The sequence below is a fragment of the Heterodontus francisci genome, chromosome 27, assembly GCF_036365525.1.
Source record: "Heterodontus francisci isolate sHetFra1 chromosome 27, sHetFra1.hap1, whole genome shotgun sequence".
Taxonomy (NCBI): domain Eukaryota; kingdom Metazoa; phylum Chordata; class Chondrichthyes; order Heterodontiformes; family Heterodontidae; genus Heterodontus; species Heterodontus francisci.
In genome coordinates, this window is record NC_090397.1 from 18,385,687 (window position 1) to 18,404,001 (window position 18,315).

At 40.7% G+C, this 18,315-nt stretch overlaps 1 protein-coding gene across 8 annotated transcripts in view; it reads right to left on the reverse strand.

Annotated features, from left to right (window-relative positions):
- The window catches only part of plekha5 (pleckstrin homology domain containing, family A member 5), a 400,949-nt gene that overhangs the window by 10,878 nt on the left and 371,756 nt on the right, over positions 1 to 18,315 (reverse strand). For all 8 annotated transcript variants that reach the window (XM_068058936.1, XM_068058935.1, XM_068058937.1 and 5 more), the window contains 3 exons: positions 10,296 to 10,457; positions 9,514 to 9,629; positions 6,509 to 6,645 (listed from right to left, as the gene is read on the reverse strand). In XM_068058936.1, the coding sequence (XP_067915037.1) occupies positions 6,509 to 6,645; positions 9,514 to 9,629; positions 10,296 to 10,457 (415 nt within the window). The remainder of the gene's footprint in view (positions 1 to 6,508; positions 6,646 to 9,513; positions 9,630 to 10,295; positions 10,458 to 18,315) is intronic.

Consider the following 18,315-nt stretch of genomic DNA (forward strand, 5'->3'; position numbering starts at 1 on the left):
ATAATTACATCACATTAAAAGTGCATCTAAAAGATAAGAGATTTTGCTTGGACATAAACTGGTTAGTCTGGAGTACTGTCTTACAGATCATGACTAAATGTTTTGTAACTGAATAATACATGCAGTAACAACTGCACAACCTTTTGCAGAAAAGCTTTTTGTTAAAAATAATCTTGTCAGAGCTGAATTGGAATAAACAATGATAGACTGAGATATAGACATGTGAATTTGAGAGAATTGCTTTATTGGAGGTACTCAAGGGCGCTCTTTATTTGTAATTATGTTTATCTAATTTCGGCACTAGATTTGGTGAGCAAATGACATTTTGTCCGTTAGAGATTCTGTTGTTTCTGTATTTCAGAATCCAGGACCTGGTTTAACAGCCCGTAAGGATAAATAATTTAGTGTTGGCTACCTACCGTTAATCTCTCTGTCCCTTCCTGTCCCACTCTGCTTTTCTGTTTTACATGACTCTTGTGAAGTACTATCTGATATAGTATTCTATAAAATTCTCCTGATTTGGAGTTCACTGCCCTTTTATTGGATGCCCTGTCTTCAGGCACATACTATAAGAAGATGGAGAAGTTGCATAAACATTGACCATCATTGGTTAAATTGTCTTGTGACAATAGCAGTGAGAGAAATAGTCTGTCTTCCTATTGCTGATCATAATAACAATCCTTACCTCGAGTTTCATGGTTTATTGGATGAATTTGCACTCCTGACACTGCACAAATCCAATCTGATAAGGTCCCTGTGATATGGTGTAGCTAGCTCTATTCTGTCAACAAAAGTAATTCCCATTTGCATTGTATACTATGTTGCTTGCTAGCTAACCTATACTGTTGTGTTGCTTTCCATTGATATTTGTATGCGTAGCTACTTTATTTATAGGGAGAAATGTGTTTTAAATTGGACTGCATTTTGATTGCATTAGGTTGGCTATACATTTTATACACAGCTTAATTGCCCCCGTGTCCGAGTTTATAATTTTCTCAAATGTCCGTGGTGCAACATGTTGGTGCCTATCCCTGAACACGTCCTCTCAAGACCTGGCAATATGGATGTTTTATGATAGCATTACATGTTTCTGAAATTGATTACTTACATTTAAAAGAGAAATAGCATGCTATAAATTAAACAGTGCAAATGGTGGCACAATGGAACAATGCATTGTTGGACAAACTATGATACAAATATAAGAGCAAAATACTGCAGAAGCTGGAAATCTGAACTAAAAACACAAAGTGCTGGAAATACTCAGCAGGTCTGGCAGTATCTGTGGAGAGAGAAACGGAGTTAACGTTTCAGGTCTATGACCTTTCATCAAAACTGGTAAAGTGAAAGGTGGGGGGTGGGGAAGTTGGTGGGAAGAGAACAAAAGAGGTGTGTGATAGGGCAGCTCATTTATAATTTACGTATAAATCGCTACTTCACCTGGAAGGAGTGTTTGGGGCCTTGGATGGTGATGAGAGAGGAGGTAAAAGGGCAGGTGAACCGCGACAGAGCTCCCCTTGTCCTTATTTTCCACCCCACCAGCCTCCTCATCCAAAGGATCATCCTCCGCCATTTCCGCCACCTCCAGAGTGATGCCACCACCAAACACATCTTCCCTTCCCCTCCCATATCAGCATTCCAAAGGGATCATTCCCTCCGCAACATCATGGTCCACTCCTCCATCACCCCCACCACCACGTCCCCTTCCCAAAGCACCTTCTCATGCAATTGCAGGAGGTGTAATACCTGCCCTTTTACCACCTCTCTTCAATTTAGTATACTGTATTTGCTGCTCACAATGCGGTTGCTTCTATATTGGGGAGACCAAACGCAGATTCGGTGACCGCGTTGTGGAACACCTCCACTCAGTCCGAAAGCATGACCCCGAGCTTCCAGCCGCTCATCATTTCAACACTTCCCCTGCTGTCATGCCAACATTTCTGTTTTTGGCCTGCTCCAGCGTTGCAGTGAACATCAACCCAAGCTCGAGGAGCAGCATCCGATCATTCAATTAGGCACTTGCAGACTGAACATCAAGTTCAATAATTTCAGAGCATGACTGGCCTTTTTTAATGTTATTTATTTTCTTTTCTTTTATTTTTTAACCATGTGCCTGTTTTTCATGCAGATAGAGCTGCTCATCATTCCACTATTAACACTCTCTCTGGACTAATGGTTTGTCTTTCACCACAAGCATTAACATACTCTTTACCTTTGTCCCAGGACAGCTTTGTTATTTAATCTCTCCTGCCCTCTGCCCTATCATACACCTTCAATTTTGTTCTCTTCCCCATCAACCGCACCCCCACCCCCTTCCCTTGCTTAAAACCTAATTCTTTTCTAACCTTTGCAAGTTCTGATGAAAGGTCACAGATCTGAAAAATTAACTCTGCTTCTCTCTCCACAGATACTACCTGACCTGAGTATTTTCAGCACTTATGTACCTTTTGAAAAGGAAGATGGGGTTGGGTGTAACAACAAATTGGTGGGGAAATCTTTTCTGCTCCCCACTTATATCTGGTTCCCATTCAGAGTCTTGCTCATTGCCACAGCCCACCTCCAACAGTGCATCCTATCCATTTTCTCATTGCCTTTGTCATTTTACCAATGCTTCCCTCTCCAACAAGGGAATCCTCATGGTTGAAAAGGTTATCCTGGCATTTTCTTAGCACAAGTGAAAAGGCTTTATTACTGTAACTGGTACCATTTGTTAAAGAATTTTCACTTATGTAAGGGGGTTGAAATAATTCTTTCTTCTAATTGTATTGTCTTCTCTCATCAGCAAGCCAAAAACATAACATGCTGAACTGGCAAACACCAACAATGGTTAACTTACGAAACAAAATAGAGGACCAGAAAGTGAGTTAGGCATGATAGGGAAATAAGAGATTTCAGAAGTTTAAGGGCTGTATCTGGGTTGGAAGGGCAGCTTATAAAATTTGCAACGCAAAGTAGTATTAGTGAGTCTATCACATAGTAACAAAGCACAGATGAATCCCTACAAAGTGTCCAATCTCTCTAAAGGCAATGCCAGTTGAAAGTGATTCTGCTGAAGCATTCAGGCAAAACTGAAATGAGTCAGTCAGGCTGATTCACTCATGCTAATTATACTGTTACAGAGCAATGAGTCCTGGTCAGCTAACTACTTGCATTCTCAGTTCATATATGGAAGGTAGAGCAATATAGAAGACCATAATGAGGGAAAAGCTTTGAAAAAACGATGATTTAATAGCCTAATTAGTAGATCTCTAACTCTAAGTTAAAGAAAGAACTTAAATTTATATGACTTCAGGATGTCCCAAAGCACTTCAAAGCTAATCAAATACTTTTGAAGTGTACTTGTTTTTGTACTACAGGGAAATGCAGCAGCCAATTTGTGCACAGCAAGGTCCCACACAATTAAAATTTTCAAGTTTTGCTGCCTGATGAACTTGATGAAGCTTGCACTTTATTTGTTTAAAGCCAGATGCTCAAAGGCGATGCATGCGTGAAAGTAACAGACTGACAACCAGGATAACGGCTACCACATTTCTCTTTGATTATTGACGGTTGCTTTAGAAAAATCCACAGTATCTTTCCTTTCTGTTTGTGCCACCCACTCCTTCCATCACATTAATACGTGGCATTGGTGAGAACTATCAAAGCCGTAGCTGGGGTGTAGAGCATTTCAACTGCTTTTGGTCCAGCTACAAACATAAGTTTGTCTTTCTAAGGGCTAAGGGTGGGAATCAATCATGAAAAAGACAATATACTGTTGACAATTCCACTTGACAGATATTTTACAGGCTATGAGCGCTTTTCTGAAAGAGCAAAGGTATTTTTCTTTAAAAACTAAGAAATTAAACATAACACTTTCAAATGCTATTAAAGTAGTTGCACTTGGAAAAAATTTTAGGTTGCATTTAAATTAAACATCACCATCCATGCAGTGAGTCTGAAAAAATTATGTTAAAATGCATTGTCATATGCACACATAAATAGATTAATTATCAGCTCCAATCTCTAGAGCTACAGTGGAAAAAGGAGAGTAGCCTATAGCCCAACACAGAATTTTTATAAGAGCACCATAATAACAAAAGGACAACATCTATATCACCGGGTATGGCCTTCAAAGTTGCCAGAATATAGAAGCGCTGATATATAGATTGCACTGTGGCCAAATGGGCAAATCAGGTTTTCTGTGGTCCACTTTATGCAGTGTTTTAACTTGTGGATAAACAGGAGAAAATTTCAGGGAGAGACTCTGTCTGGGAGAACACAACTGTACATGAAGCTTTACTGGCAGCATTTCTTGTAGACATAGGAAACTATGCAATAGCTGAAATAACATTGTGAAAGGAAAACAAGACACTAGAATATAAATTTAACAGAAAGATGTTTGGGGGTGTGGAAAAACAGAAACACAGCAAAAGTGCAAATACCTAACTCCTTGAAAGTGTTAGGACAGGTAGGATCGAATAGGTCAACAGCACTTTGACTTTCATAAATAGGGGCAGAGAGTACAATGCCCAAAATCTAGTGATAAGTTAGTATAAGGCAATAGTTAGGTCACAGTTAGAATACTCTGTGTGGCTTTAGATGCCCAATTATTATAGAAAGGAGATTAAAGCAGCAGAGAGAATACCCAACATAGATTCACCTGAATGATACCGGGGAAGAGAGACTTGAGGCACTGGGACTATTTCCACTAAGACAAGGAAGGCAAAGTGGATTTTAACAGAGATTTTTTTTAAAAATTAAAGAACTTAAGTTAGATATGAGGAAGTATTTCTTTTCATGGAAAGTCATCCATCTCTAAAAAAAGTTCTGTTAAGTCCAAGTTCAGTGTAGTTGTTGAAAAGGTTGCTGAACGATTTCCTGAAAGTGAACATCTCAAATTATAAAAGGTAAGTGAGGAGTAGCTTGATTATTGTTATAAGATGCTGTAGTCTCCTGGAACTAGCTTGATTGCTTTTGGCATTTGAGAGGAACTTCTCTATTTGTTCCTTAATTGGCCTCATGTTTTTTCTCTTTTGTTTGACTTGGGTGGTGGGGGAAGTGAGTTGATGTTACATGTGGGCTGCACGGTGTCTGGATGGGGTGGGCTCAATGGGTCAGACAGTCTTATACTTTTTGTATATTTGTATACTGAATAGAGATGAGAGAATAGTGCCAGAACATTCAATAAATTTGAGGGGATAATAAAATCCAGAGATAACAAAGAGGAAATATGGAAAAGATAAAGGAAAAAGAATATGCAATAAGTATGAAAGCAAAACAGAAGAAAATGATAAACGGAAAGAAAATAAAAAGTTTCAGGCAAAAAAGTGAATAGGTTAGGTAGCAGAATGGAAAAGGTACTCACGGAATTTAGGGTTTGGTTGAATTGTACGGCTCCATTCTGTATCTGACCTTAATTTTTTTTTAGTTTTAGAGATACAGCACTGAAACAGGCCCTTCGGCCCACCGAGTCTGTGCCGACCATCAACCACCCATTTATACTAATCCTACACTAATCCCATATTCCTACCACATCCCCACCTGTCCCTATATTTCCCTACCACCTACCTATACTAGGGGCAACTTATAATGGCCAATTTACCTACCAACCTGCAAGTCTTTTGGCTGTGGGAGGAAGCCGGAGCACCCGGAGAAAACCCACGCAGACACAGGGAGAACTTGCAAACTCCACACAGGCAGTACCCAGAATTGAACCCGGGTAGCTGGAGCTGTCAGGCTGCGGTGCTAACCACTGCGCCACTGTGCCGCCCCAAGGTTCCTAAGTGTAATAAACCTGTGCAACAGCAGTCTGAAGGTGATAGTGAGGACTGGCTAATTGCAGGCCTTCAAGAAAATACTAGATGCATTTTAGGAAAACCACAACGTCGCAGTAAAAGGAAAGTATGATTTGGGATAACTACTCACATATTGGGTTTTTCCTGATCGATATTTAGGGGTCAGAGAGGAATTTTTGACGGGCACGAGGAGGAAGAATGGCCTTTTCTCATCCCGAGTATATCACATAACGATGCTGTCAGAGTGGAGGGAGAATATACTTGAACTGCCCCTCACTAACCTTTGAGCAGAATGCACAAACTAGTGAAATGAATTCAAGTATAATTCAGTGTGGTTTCTCACAATAGCACTGCAGACCTACATATATTTAGGTCATTCAGATTGCCATTTATGCTAAAACCACAAAGCAACCAGATACAGAACCCTGTATCCTTGTGCAGTAACAGTGTTAAGCATAAAAGTCTTATATGCAGTTTGAAGTAGCATGAACTGAATACTATAAAAATACTCTGATATGGGAAGAGGAGTAAATTAAAATATAGTTTGCTGCTAAGCAAAATATTTCATTTGCTACTTCCTGTTTAATATCTATCCTGGTGCTCTTGGTACAATAAAACCACAAACTCTACAGAACCATATTGTCAAGAATAGTGAAAATAAAACCTAGTATTATTGTATCACTGTGCTTTGATGTAATATTATACCTTTGCTGACTCAAAATTTAAGTTCAACCTACCTGCTACAAGTTTGCTTCTCGGTGCATCTGCAGCAAGTTCATTGGAGATATTAATCATCTTTACTCCTTCCTGAGCATTTTCCTCATCAGTCTTGATATTGGTTTTGCGGTTAACAACAGAGACCACAGTTTGCACACTAAACGAAAAAAGAAATTAGTTAGGAGAAAACATCATTGCAGTTCAAAAGAAGTTAGTGAAGATGATTTTTGCCGACTTGAGAACTTTCATTTAGATACTGAGTGCGAAGGACTGAAAGAAATTTGTCAGCAATGAACCACAGCATTGCAGCATTTTAGCAAGTTTATGATAAGCTCTTGAACTAAAGAGAAACCCATTTTCATCATTTTATAACAGAAGCATTAAATTCAAAGCCAAGGATATTTTATAAAGGGCATTCAACAATGAACACATCAATAATATTGGGTGGAAAGAATAAAATACATTAACATTAAGAAAAGAGTAACATTGGGATATGAAGTTCAGCACATATCTGCATAAAAGTGCAAATTATTCAGTGAGACAACACCTTATTCTATTGCACGTTATTTGCAGATTCCATTACTTCTAAATTAGGCAGCATTGTGCTTTTAAAATGCAACAAAGCCCTTTTTCTTTTCTAATAGAGCACAAACCACTGAAAATGGAGTAAATTATACATGGACAACTTATCAGTCATAAGTGGCCATCAGTTATCTCTTTTGGTGCCTTGTGTTCAGTAGGCCCTGATAGTAATTTCACTAACATGGTAAGATTCTTTGGGTACATTTCAGTTGATCCTGGCACACATTGAATCATATAGCACAGAAGGAGGCCATTCAGTTGAACATTTTTGTGCCGCTTTTTGAAAGGGCTATTCCATTAGTCCCACTCCCTTGCTCTTTTCCCATAGCCTTGATTTTTTTCTTTTCAAGCGTATATCCAATTTCCTTTTGAATGTTATTATTTAGTTATCAGGCAGTGCATTCCAGAACATATCAGGTTGTGTAAAATGAATTCTCATCTACCCTCTGATTTTTTTTTTTGTCAGCTATCTTAAATCTGTGCCCTCTGCATAACAAACCTAAACACCAGCAGGAACAGTTAAAAGAAAAGAAAGAAGTTTATCAAAAGGCTTTGCAGTTTTGAACACCTCTCTTAAATCTCATGAACTTCTTTGATTTAAAGGATAACATTCCCAGCTTCTCTAGTTTTTCCAAATAACTTAAGTCCCTCATCCCTGGTATAACATGTTACGACCAGGTGAGAAAGGTGTCTAGGGGTCCCTCTCAGCCTTAATCTGGTCTTACCGGAAAATATTACACACACCGTGTTTTTAGCTCCCCCTTGGTGAATCCTTGTTCACCGCTTTTCAATTATAAGGCAAAGAAACACTGAAATTTATTAAACTTAAACTTTAATTTGGCTGACGCCTATGGATACACGATGTGCCCACACTAGCATACATATGCGATACACACATGCAAATAGAGACAGAAAAGAGCAGAAGAAACAAAGTGGAAAAGTTTGAGGCAACATCTAAAGAGTTTTTGTTACGGTTCTTCAAGCTCACTGTACAGTCCTTGATTGTAGGTAGATCTTGCTTTTCGTTGGGGCCCAGTATTCTTCTTAAACCTTGTTCGCTGTAGGAGTTCTCTCTTGGGGTTCATGTGTTTTCAGTAGATTGAGAGGCTTGTGAGAAAGAGATGGGAGCAGACAGGAGAGATCTTCTCACTCCAGGAGCAAACAGATACTACCTTCAAACTGTTTGTACAATTCAGAAAAATCCAGGTTGCCAAGCAGGTTAGTCATGTGACTAACTGGTCTGACCATGTCTTGGATTGCATCACCTTAGCAGTCTCTGGAATGCTTCTCTTACACACAATATCAGGTGATCAAGGTCCATTGTGGGTTGAATGTGTCAGGGAATGGTCCTTTGGCCTTCCAAGCACTATCTGTTTCTATGCAAATGTCTTTTCCAGCCATGGCTGATCTGTTTAACAAGTCCTTTTTTCACTCCAGTAACAGTTTAAAATGAATGCTCATGACAAAATGAATGTGCCTCATTCTTGGCAGGTGGGGGCTGGCATGACATACTATTTAATCTCTTCTGCATCCTCTCCAAGACCTCAACATTCTTCTGAATGTGCACTGCCCAGATAGGGACATAATACTGCACCTGAGGCCCAATCAGTATTTTATAAAGGTTTAGTATAACTTCCTTGCTTTTGTAGTCTACACTTATAAAGCCAAGAATCCCTTTTCTAACAACCTTATCAACATGTCCTGCCACTGTTAAAAATTATTGCATTTTATTTATTTTGGATTAGGAGCTATGTGATTACAAATCAATAGTTTGCAAAGTCACTAGTTGCCTGATTAAATGAGCATAAAAATCTCAGTTTTAGGAGTAAAGGAAAGGACTTGCATTTATATAGCACCTTTCATAACCTCAGGATGTCCCAAAGCATTTTATAGCCAATGACGTACATTTGAAGTGTAGTCACAGAGTTTTAAGCAATTTCTTAACAATTGTTCTCTATTGCTTTGGTTTGGAATTTTCAATTTTGGTCAAAGTCACTTAAACCAAGGTGTGCTACACGTGGAGCAGAATGCAGTGGTAACTTTAACATTTGTTTTAATATTGAGTTCTCTGTTGAATATTATGACAGCTTTGGAGGAAAAAAAAACATACTCTTTGCCAAGCTTTTCCCTCTCTTCATTTCAGGTCTCCCACCACGGAGCCCTGTACTCCAGTCAAAATAGCAGGCAGACAACCTGTTCCCTAGACTCTGTCAATTGAAGATGGTTTGGCCTACTCTCCAGTTTGCCCTTTTGTACATTGTGACAGGTGATAAACCTCGCTGAGCCTCTTAGACTAGCTAAAAGTCTATTCACTGCATAGAGAGCTGCAACATAGTCTGACTGCTGTTCACATGCATGCCATTCAGCAAGAATTGCTTGAATTAAATAGATATAAACATATTTCACTTTTGCCTCATTTCCCACATGACAAGCAATAACATACCTGCTTCTAGATTTTACTCCATCAATATCCTTCGGTTTATCCACCATTGCGTCAGGACTTCGTATTTCACACTCGGCTTCCATGCACTTTTCAGACATGAGCACTTGGCCTGAGAACTATGGAATTGTAAAAACAAGGCAATAGCTTTAAGGATGACAAAAGTGTGTTAAAGGTTTGCTAGTTATCAAAGGCCCATGAATTGCAAGACAAAGAAGTGGCAACGTGAAGTGGTGAAGAGTGTTTTCACATCTTTAAATGCTCATAGGCTGAGTTCCAATTTTAGCTGCATCAAAATGGAGGTTAGGCAAAGGAGAAAATGGAAGGGAATGGGCACCATGAACAGGATGCACAACCTAACTGGGAGGCCCAAGGCTGGCCTGAAATAGGACCATGGGCCTCATTATTATTTGGGTGTGTCTAATTTTCAGACAATTATCTTATAATTGTACCCTAACATTTTACTAATTAATTGAAACAATCTATCACTACTTGCCCCTTCATAATCCTTCAATATCACATAGGCCTCACAAGGTCATGCCTTAACCATCTCAATTCTAGTGAAAAAAACCTCAAACCTCTCAACTCCCTCTTCATAACTGTAAGCCGCAACCCTGCTAACATCCTAGTGAATCTAAGCTGCATACTTTCCATTGTTTTTATACCCTTTCAATAATGTCATGCCTAAAAGTACACAGCTTGCTATATAGGTGTAGTTTCCCCAGAACACTTGAGCTTAGTCTACAGTGGATGCAAATATGTATTACAAAATGATCTGTACTCACATCTTTTCCACTTTCCAACTTTTGCTGATTTGGTTCAACATTCCCTTCTTTTAAACGAGCAATTTCCTCTGCTGCAGTTTCTCGATGTTGATCACAATTATCATTTTGAACAGCAGCTTCCAACTCTTTGATGTTACTTTCAGCAGTTCTGCTTCTCTGAAGCTGAAATAGCAACATTCTCTTTTAAGAGTGGTGTGATAGTTAGGTTAAGGAATGAACAATCTGGAGAATTGGAAATAATGCGGAGAATTCCACCACAGTAGTTTGAGAATTTGAATTCAGTTTAAAAAAAAAATCTAGAAGCAAAAAGCAATAGAAGTGACCATGAAGCTGTTGGATTGCTGTAAAAGTCCAACAGGTTCACTAACTCCTTTTATGGAAGGAAAGCTGCTATCCTCATCTGGTCTGGCCTATTTAAGTCCCACATCAATGCGGTTGATTCTTAAAACTCCTGAAGTGGCCTAACAAGCCACGCCGTTGTATAAAACTGCTAGATCAGGGTTGTCCAACCTTTTCAGATGGAGGGCTGCATTATGATTTTTGCTCAGCCCGGGGGCGGGGGCAGTGAGCAAATTTTGAAAGATAAAGGCATTAAAAATTTATCTTAATAATAAAAACAACAAATGTGCATTTTTGTGAAGAAGCTTTAAATAAGAAGACCAATTTATTGACTTACTTTTTCATCACTATATTGAAAACTGATTTAGTGACATACTTGGCATTGCTTTTATTTGCATAAGTAGTCAATCTCTGCCCGCACACTTGATGCAGCGATGCAGAGTATTCTGGAGAGATGTCCTTCTTTCAGGAGAGATCTTGATCTCTCTCCTGTGCGTGTGTGTGTGTGTGTGTGTGTGTGTGTGTGTATCTCTGTGGGGGGGGGGGGGGGGGGGGTTCTCTCTTCCCTCCCCACTCCTCTCTAAGATTAGGGGACACAGATTGAAAATTTTGTGCAAAAGATGCAGAGGGAATACGAGGAAGCACCTTTTTATGCAGCGGGTGGTAATGACCTGGAACTCGCAGCCCACAAGGGTGGTGAAAGTGGAGACGATCAATGGCTTCAAGAGGAAGCTGGACGGCCACCTGAAAGAAATAGACTTGCAGGGCTACGGGTATTGAGCCAGGGAGTGGGACTGACTGTATTGCTCCGTGGAGAGCCGGCATGGGCCCGATGGACAGAATGGCCTCCTCTGTGCCGTAAGTAAATGACGCTTTGACTGTTTCTCCCCCTCTCTGTCCGTCTGTCTCTGTCTCCCTCTCTCTGTATCTCTTCCCCTCTCCACCAGTGTTCTTTGCTCCCCAAACAGTGTTCCCCGCGCTCTCTGTCCCCCATCCCTGTCTCTCCCCTGCACCGTCCCCGCCCCCCCCGCGCTCCCTCTCGCTTGGTTCCCCTCTTGCACTCTCTCTTTCCGCTCCCCGCGCTCTCTCTTGCTCGGTTCCCCTCACGCACTCTCTCTCTCGACTGCCCTAACTCGCTTGCTCTCTGCTCCCCCCGCTCCCTCGTTCTCTCCCTCCCTCGCTATCTGCCTCCCTCCGTCTCCCCTCCCTATCACTCACTCACCCCTCCCTCCGCTCTCCCTCCGCTCCCCCCTCCCTCCCTCCCCGCCTTGCCCCCCGCTCACCTCCCTCGACCTCCCTCCTTCGCTCCTCCCCTCCTTCCCCGCTCCTCTCCCTCCCCCTCCGCTCCCCTCCCTCGCCCGCTCCCCTCCCTCGCCCGCTCCCCCTCCACTCTCCTCCCTCCCCCCCGCGCCTCTCGCTCACAGTTGCAGAGAGTGAAACGCTCAGCAGATGGTTGGTCAGTTCTTTCAAAAAATATCACTATCAGTTTCACAGCTGACAGCTGCTGACATCGGGAACAGCCGTTTGCCAACAGACCTGGGGTTTTCCGGCGCTCTTTTTAAAAAAAGTCAGAACCCGTCAGAAAACCCAGAGTCTGTTGGGAAACTGCTGTTCTCGATGTCAGCAGCTGTTAGCTGTGAAACTGACAATGCAATAGACAAAGGGAAATTTCACATCTCCAGTCAGGGCCCCATCTGCGGGCTGGATGGAAACGTTTGGTAGGCCGAATCCTGGCCCGTGGGCCGTATGTTGGACAACCCTGTGCTAGAAAGTCTACCACCACTTTTTCAGGGCAAAGAGAGGGCAGTAACTGCCAGCCTTGCTCACATCCCAAGAACGATTTAAAAAAAACTCACTTGAACTTACTATTCTTTCTACATCATAGCCTAAATTCTGTAATTTTGGTAAGCTATAACTCAGCTTACACAAGAATGAATGAAATTTTTTTTCCATCCAAAGTAAAAGCAAACTAAGAATTTAATATATATATATTATTCATCATAAAACACACAATGAATAATCACTAAATTGATAAACTAACTGCTAAGTGAAGTTTGATCTCGAACATAGGACCAAAATAGATTCCTTCCATGTACACATACTTTAGTGGAAGTAACTGACCATGTTATAATGTAACAATGTGCCATGTGATGCAGCAAATGCTGCTTGGATGATCTATCAAGTCTCAGCAGGAAGAAGACATCAACAACGAGAGAGAATGAGACTCTTGACTGCAGGCATGTAACAGCTTATGTGAAAGAAACAACTTAAAAACAGCTTGCAGAAGGAAAAGCTGAGGCTGATGGAAAGCCGAGTAAGAGAGTAGGATTGCTATCTTGGATGCAAAACCTCCTAGCGGCTTACTGAAATAAGCATGACAGCAGGATACACTTAACTCTAATTCATAGATGGCAATGGCACAAGATCTGTAGAAGAGGGAAAGGATGATGATACAGGGGCTTCATACCCTAATCAAAAAAAATTCCACACAAATGTTAGAATTGGTACTTTTACATTGTCTGATTAACTAAAACTGAATTTAACTGACTGTTAAGATGTTGCTTCACATCAGCAATCAATAAAAACCTGCATAGCACGTCAATGCTTCCTGTACTGATTGGAGTCGTTCTAAAACTGTTAGAATGCTTTTCTCAAACATTTTACAAAAAAAGGACCGAACTTAAAAATCTGGAACACTGCAGTGCAGATTAAATTATCTCTGCAGCTGGTTTAGGAGATCCAACATTTCAAATGAAGTATAAGGATTTCTTTTTGCAGCCCCAAAGACTTGTACTTTGTAACTATGTAGAATCTGAGCACATTTGTGGGCGATCCCAACCATATCAAAACAGCTGTAATTTGTGAAAATCCCAAATGTTTCAATAAATAAAGTAACTGTATTTGGGTCACTATAAAAAGTCACTATAAAAAAATCAAGGATATATTTAACACAGGGATAATTAGACAAAGGGATACGCAAAGGAAGGAGTTATCTCATGAGAAATCTACGACTGCTTCCGCGAAGGACACCAATTTGTTTAACTTTTTTTTTCCCCAGAAAGCACTTGCCTCAGCACTGTTATTTAATGAGCGCAACTCTACATTTATTGAACAAGATCTATGGAAGGAACAGGATTTTTGGATTAAACGGCATTTTGTAATCCTCACTTTATGCTCCTCTTGCTTCTATCTCCTTCCCAAGATCCACAAACAGGACTGGCCCAGTAGACCTATTGTTCAGCCTGCTCCTACCCCACTGAACTCTTTTTTTCTTCCCTTGTCCAGTCTCTTCCCACCTACATTAATTACTCTTCTGATGCCCTCTGTCACTTTAACAGTTTTCAGTTTCTGGGTCCTAACCGTCTCTTCACAATGGACATTCAATCCCTCTACACCTCCATCCCCCATCAGGATGATCCGAGAGCTCTCAGCTTCTTCCTTGAAGAGAGGTCCAACCAGTCTCCATACACCTCCACCCTCTGGCTGAACTTGTTCTCACATTGAACAACTTCTCCTTTAATTCCACTCACTTCCTCCAAATAAAAGGTGTTATGATGGGTACCACATGGATCCTAGATATGCCTGCCTTTTTGTGGAATATGTGGAACATTCTTTTTTCCAGTCCTGCTCAGGCCCCCTCCCTCATTGCTTTTTCCAATACATTGATGACTGTATCAGTGCAATTTCCTGCTCTCGCCCTGAACTGTAACTTTTCTTTTTAAATTGACATTGCTTCCAATTTCCACCTTTTGCTAGCCTTCACATGGTCTATCTCAGACTCTTCCCTTCCTCGAATTCTCTGTCTCCATTTCTAGGGATAGGCTATCAACCAATATTCACTATTGTTATGAAAGTGCTTCCACTTTTAAATTATTTTTTTGAGGACTCGTTTAAAAATTGTGGAAACTGATTCATTTGAAAGACTGGGGAGATTCCTTAGATGCTGAACTTTGTTTTTGAAAAAAACTCACTGAAAAGACTAAGGACTTTGTTTAAAAACAAACCCTTACTAGAATAGAACATACGAATTAGGAGCAGGAGTAGGCCACTTGGCCCCTCGAGCCTGCTCCGCCTTTCAATAAGATCATGACTGATCGGAGTGGAACCGCAACTCCACATTCCTGCCTAGCTCCAATAATTTTCACTCCCTTGCTTATCAGGAACCTATCTACTTCTGCCCTAAAAAATATTTAAAGACTCTGCTTTCACTGCCATCTGTCTTAAATGGGCAACCCCATATTTTTAAACAGTGACCCCTAGTTCTAGATTCTCTCAAGAGGAAACATCCTTTCCACATCCACCCTGTCAAGACCCCTCAGAATCTTATATGCTTCAATCAAGACGCCTCTTACTCTTCTAAACTCCAACAGATACAAGCCTAGCTTGTCCAACATTTCCTCATAAGACAACCCATCCATCCCAGGTGTTAGTCTAGTAAACCTTCTCTGAACTGCTTCCAACGCATTTACATCCTTCCTTAAATAAGGAGACCAATACTGTACACAGTACTTCAGATGTAGTCGCACCATTGCCCTGTATAACTGAAGCATAACCTACCTACTTTTGTACTCAATTCCCCTCACAATAAATGATAAAATTCTATTAGCTTTCCTAATTACTTGCTGTACCTGCATACTAACCTTTTGTGATTCATGCACTAGGACACTCAGATCCCTCTGCATCTCACAGCCCTGCAATCTCTCACCATTTCGATAATATGCTTATTTATTCTTCCTGCCAAAATGGACAATTTCATATTTTCCCACGGTATACTCCATTTGCCAGATCTTTTCCCACTCACTTAACCTTTCTATATTCCTTTGCAGCGTCCTTATGTCTTCACAACTTACTTTCCTACCTATCTTTGTGTCATCAGCAAATTTAGTAACCATACCTTCAGTTCCTTCATCCAAGTCATTTATATTCAAGAAACTTGGTTGGTGGATTTTATTCTGGAACTAAATTAGATAAAGTATATTATTGGCCGTATCAGCAACTGGGTAAAACATTTAAATATATACTGTGACCCGTGCAGAAGTGGAACTAGAGAAAGACAGTGCACTCCTCTAGCCTCGGTTGCAACACCATAAGCCCACTGACTCCCACAGCTACCTTGACTGCGCTTCCTCCCACCCAGTTTCCTGTAAGGACTCTATTCAATCCTCCCAGTTTCTCCGTCGGGTCTGTTCTGACGATGCAACCTTCCATACTAACACTTCTGATGTCTTTTTCCCTCAGCTAGGGATTTCCCACTACCAAGGTTGACAGGGCCCTCGGCCTTGACTGTTCCATTTCATGCAATTCTGCTCTCACCCCTTCTCCCTCCCTCCCAGAATCACGATAGGATTCCTCCTTATCCTCACTTTCCAACCCACCAGCCTCCTTATTCAACCTATCTACGGCCATTCTGCCACCACCAAACACATCCAGTCTTGCACAATTAATACTTTTGTCATTTAATCTCTCTTGCCCATCACAGACCTTCCCTTTTTTCTCTTTATCCCACCCTCCTCACTTTCATTTGCTCAAAACCTATTACACTACTAACTTTTCTCCATTCAGATGAATGGCCACAGAATTGAAACATTAGCTCTGTTTCTCCACAGATGCTGCCAGATCTTCTTAGTATTTTGAGCTTTCATTATATACTTCCTTTTTCTTCAGGAAGAACAGTTTTTCAATTATGACCAATTTTAAATTCCAGTGACATTTCCATCCAGTAATTCTTTTTTTTTACAGAAATAACAGAAAATAAGAGAATGCAATAAAGAGAAATATCTTTTGGGTCAAGCATGCAATTGTAGATTTTAATTTTGCTCATCAGTTTTCAAATATTGCTGGCTATGTGACTTGCAGCAATACACCTGGAAACTGCAATAAAAAAAATCACAACAGAACGCGTTTAGTTAAAGATACTGCATAGTAATTGAATCTATTACAATTTCAGAATCAATTATATTCACCTTCATTAACTGACTGTACAAGACGCCATGCTGTAATAGCAGGCGACATCGGCGTCTATTAGCTTCCTTGTTGGATACAGGATTGATGACATAAGGACTTTAAGCATTGTTGTATCCAGCTGAAATTAAGTGATTGTAAAATACTACAGCACAAGTCTTATCCAGCAATGCAGCAGTTTGTCAGCTGAAACTTTGTTTAATAATGTGGAAATTTCAGCTATACCAAAAATTCAATTTTTCACATAAGGAAAGCTGATTAAAATAGGAACAAAATAATCTGATTTATTTTTCTATTATTTTGGCCAGACATGAACTCCAGTGATCAGTTCCTTTTAAGAGCATTTGCTTTCATGCGGACCAACCCTTGTCTGGCAAAATAAAACTGCTGCTAATTCTTCCAGCTGCTAAGCTCCAGAGATTTAAACATCACTTTGCAGTGTGACAAATTCTTTGACAGTCAGTCTTCCAAGTGTTTCGTTCTGGGTGAATTACCAAAATTCAAAGTTACTAACCCTTATTTCATATATAGAACATGGCATAAATATGTGAAATACTTAATTGAAAGGAATCTGTATTTTGTTTCAAAACTGTTTCTAAAGCGATCTCTCGTTCAAAAAATTAAAAGTGTGACGGAAGTCTCTCTTTTGAAAAGGCTGCTGCGTGGACAAACTCTACTTACAACCACCATATTTAAAAAAAAAACACATTACGAAAGGCCCATTCCAGTTAAGGGCGTACAGTCTCTGTCGTGAGACAGATCGTGGTGGGTGGGGGGAGGGGGAGGGAAAGTGCACTCTCTTTTCTAGTTCCACTTCTCCACAGGTCACAACATATATTTAAATATTTACCCAGTTACTGATACGGCCAATTATATACTCTGTTTTTATTTCAGAATAAAATCCACCACCAGTCAGGTTTCTTTAATATACAATGAAATTATCAATTTATTATGAAACACGACATATTCAGTAAAGATGCAATGCATTAACACACAGATTGAAATATAAAAGTTGCCTTCCGAAGTAGCTCAACACACTCACTCTCTCTCTCACACACACACATACACAGAGAGACAGAGACACACAGAGACAGAGAGACAGAGACACACAGAGACAGAGAGACAGAGACACACAGAGACACACAGAAACAGAGACACACAGAGACAGAGACACACAGAGACAGAGACACACAGAGACAGAGACACACAGAGACAGAGACACACAGAGACAGAGAGACACAGAGACAGAGAGACAGAGAGACAGAGAGACAGAGAGAGAGAGAGAGAGAGACAGAGACAGAGAGAGAGAGAGACAGAGACAGAGAGAGAGAGAGACAGAGAGAGAGAGAGACAGAGACAGAGAGAGAGAGACAGAGAGAGAGAGAGAGACAGAGAGAGAGAGAGAGACAGAGAGAGAGACAGAGAGAGAGAGAGAGACAGAGAGAGAGAGAGAGACAGAGAGAGAGAGAGACAGAGAGAGAGAGAGACAGAGAGAGAGAGAGAGAGACAGAGAGAGAGAGAGAGAGACAGAGAGAGACAGAGAGAGACAGAGAGAGAGAGAGAGAGAGACAGAGAGAGAGAGAGAGACAGAGAGAGAGAGAGACAGAGAGAGAGAGAGAGACAGAGAGAGAGAGAGAGACAGAGAGAGAGAGAGAGACAGAGAGAGAGAGAGAGACAGAGAGAGAGAGAGACAGAGAGAGAGAGAGACAGAGAGAGAGAA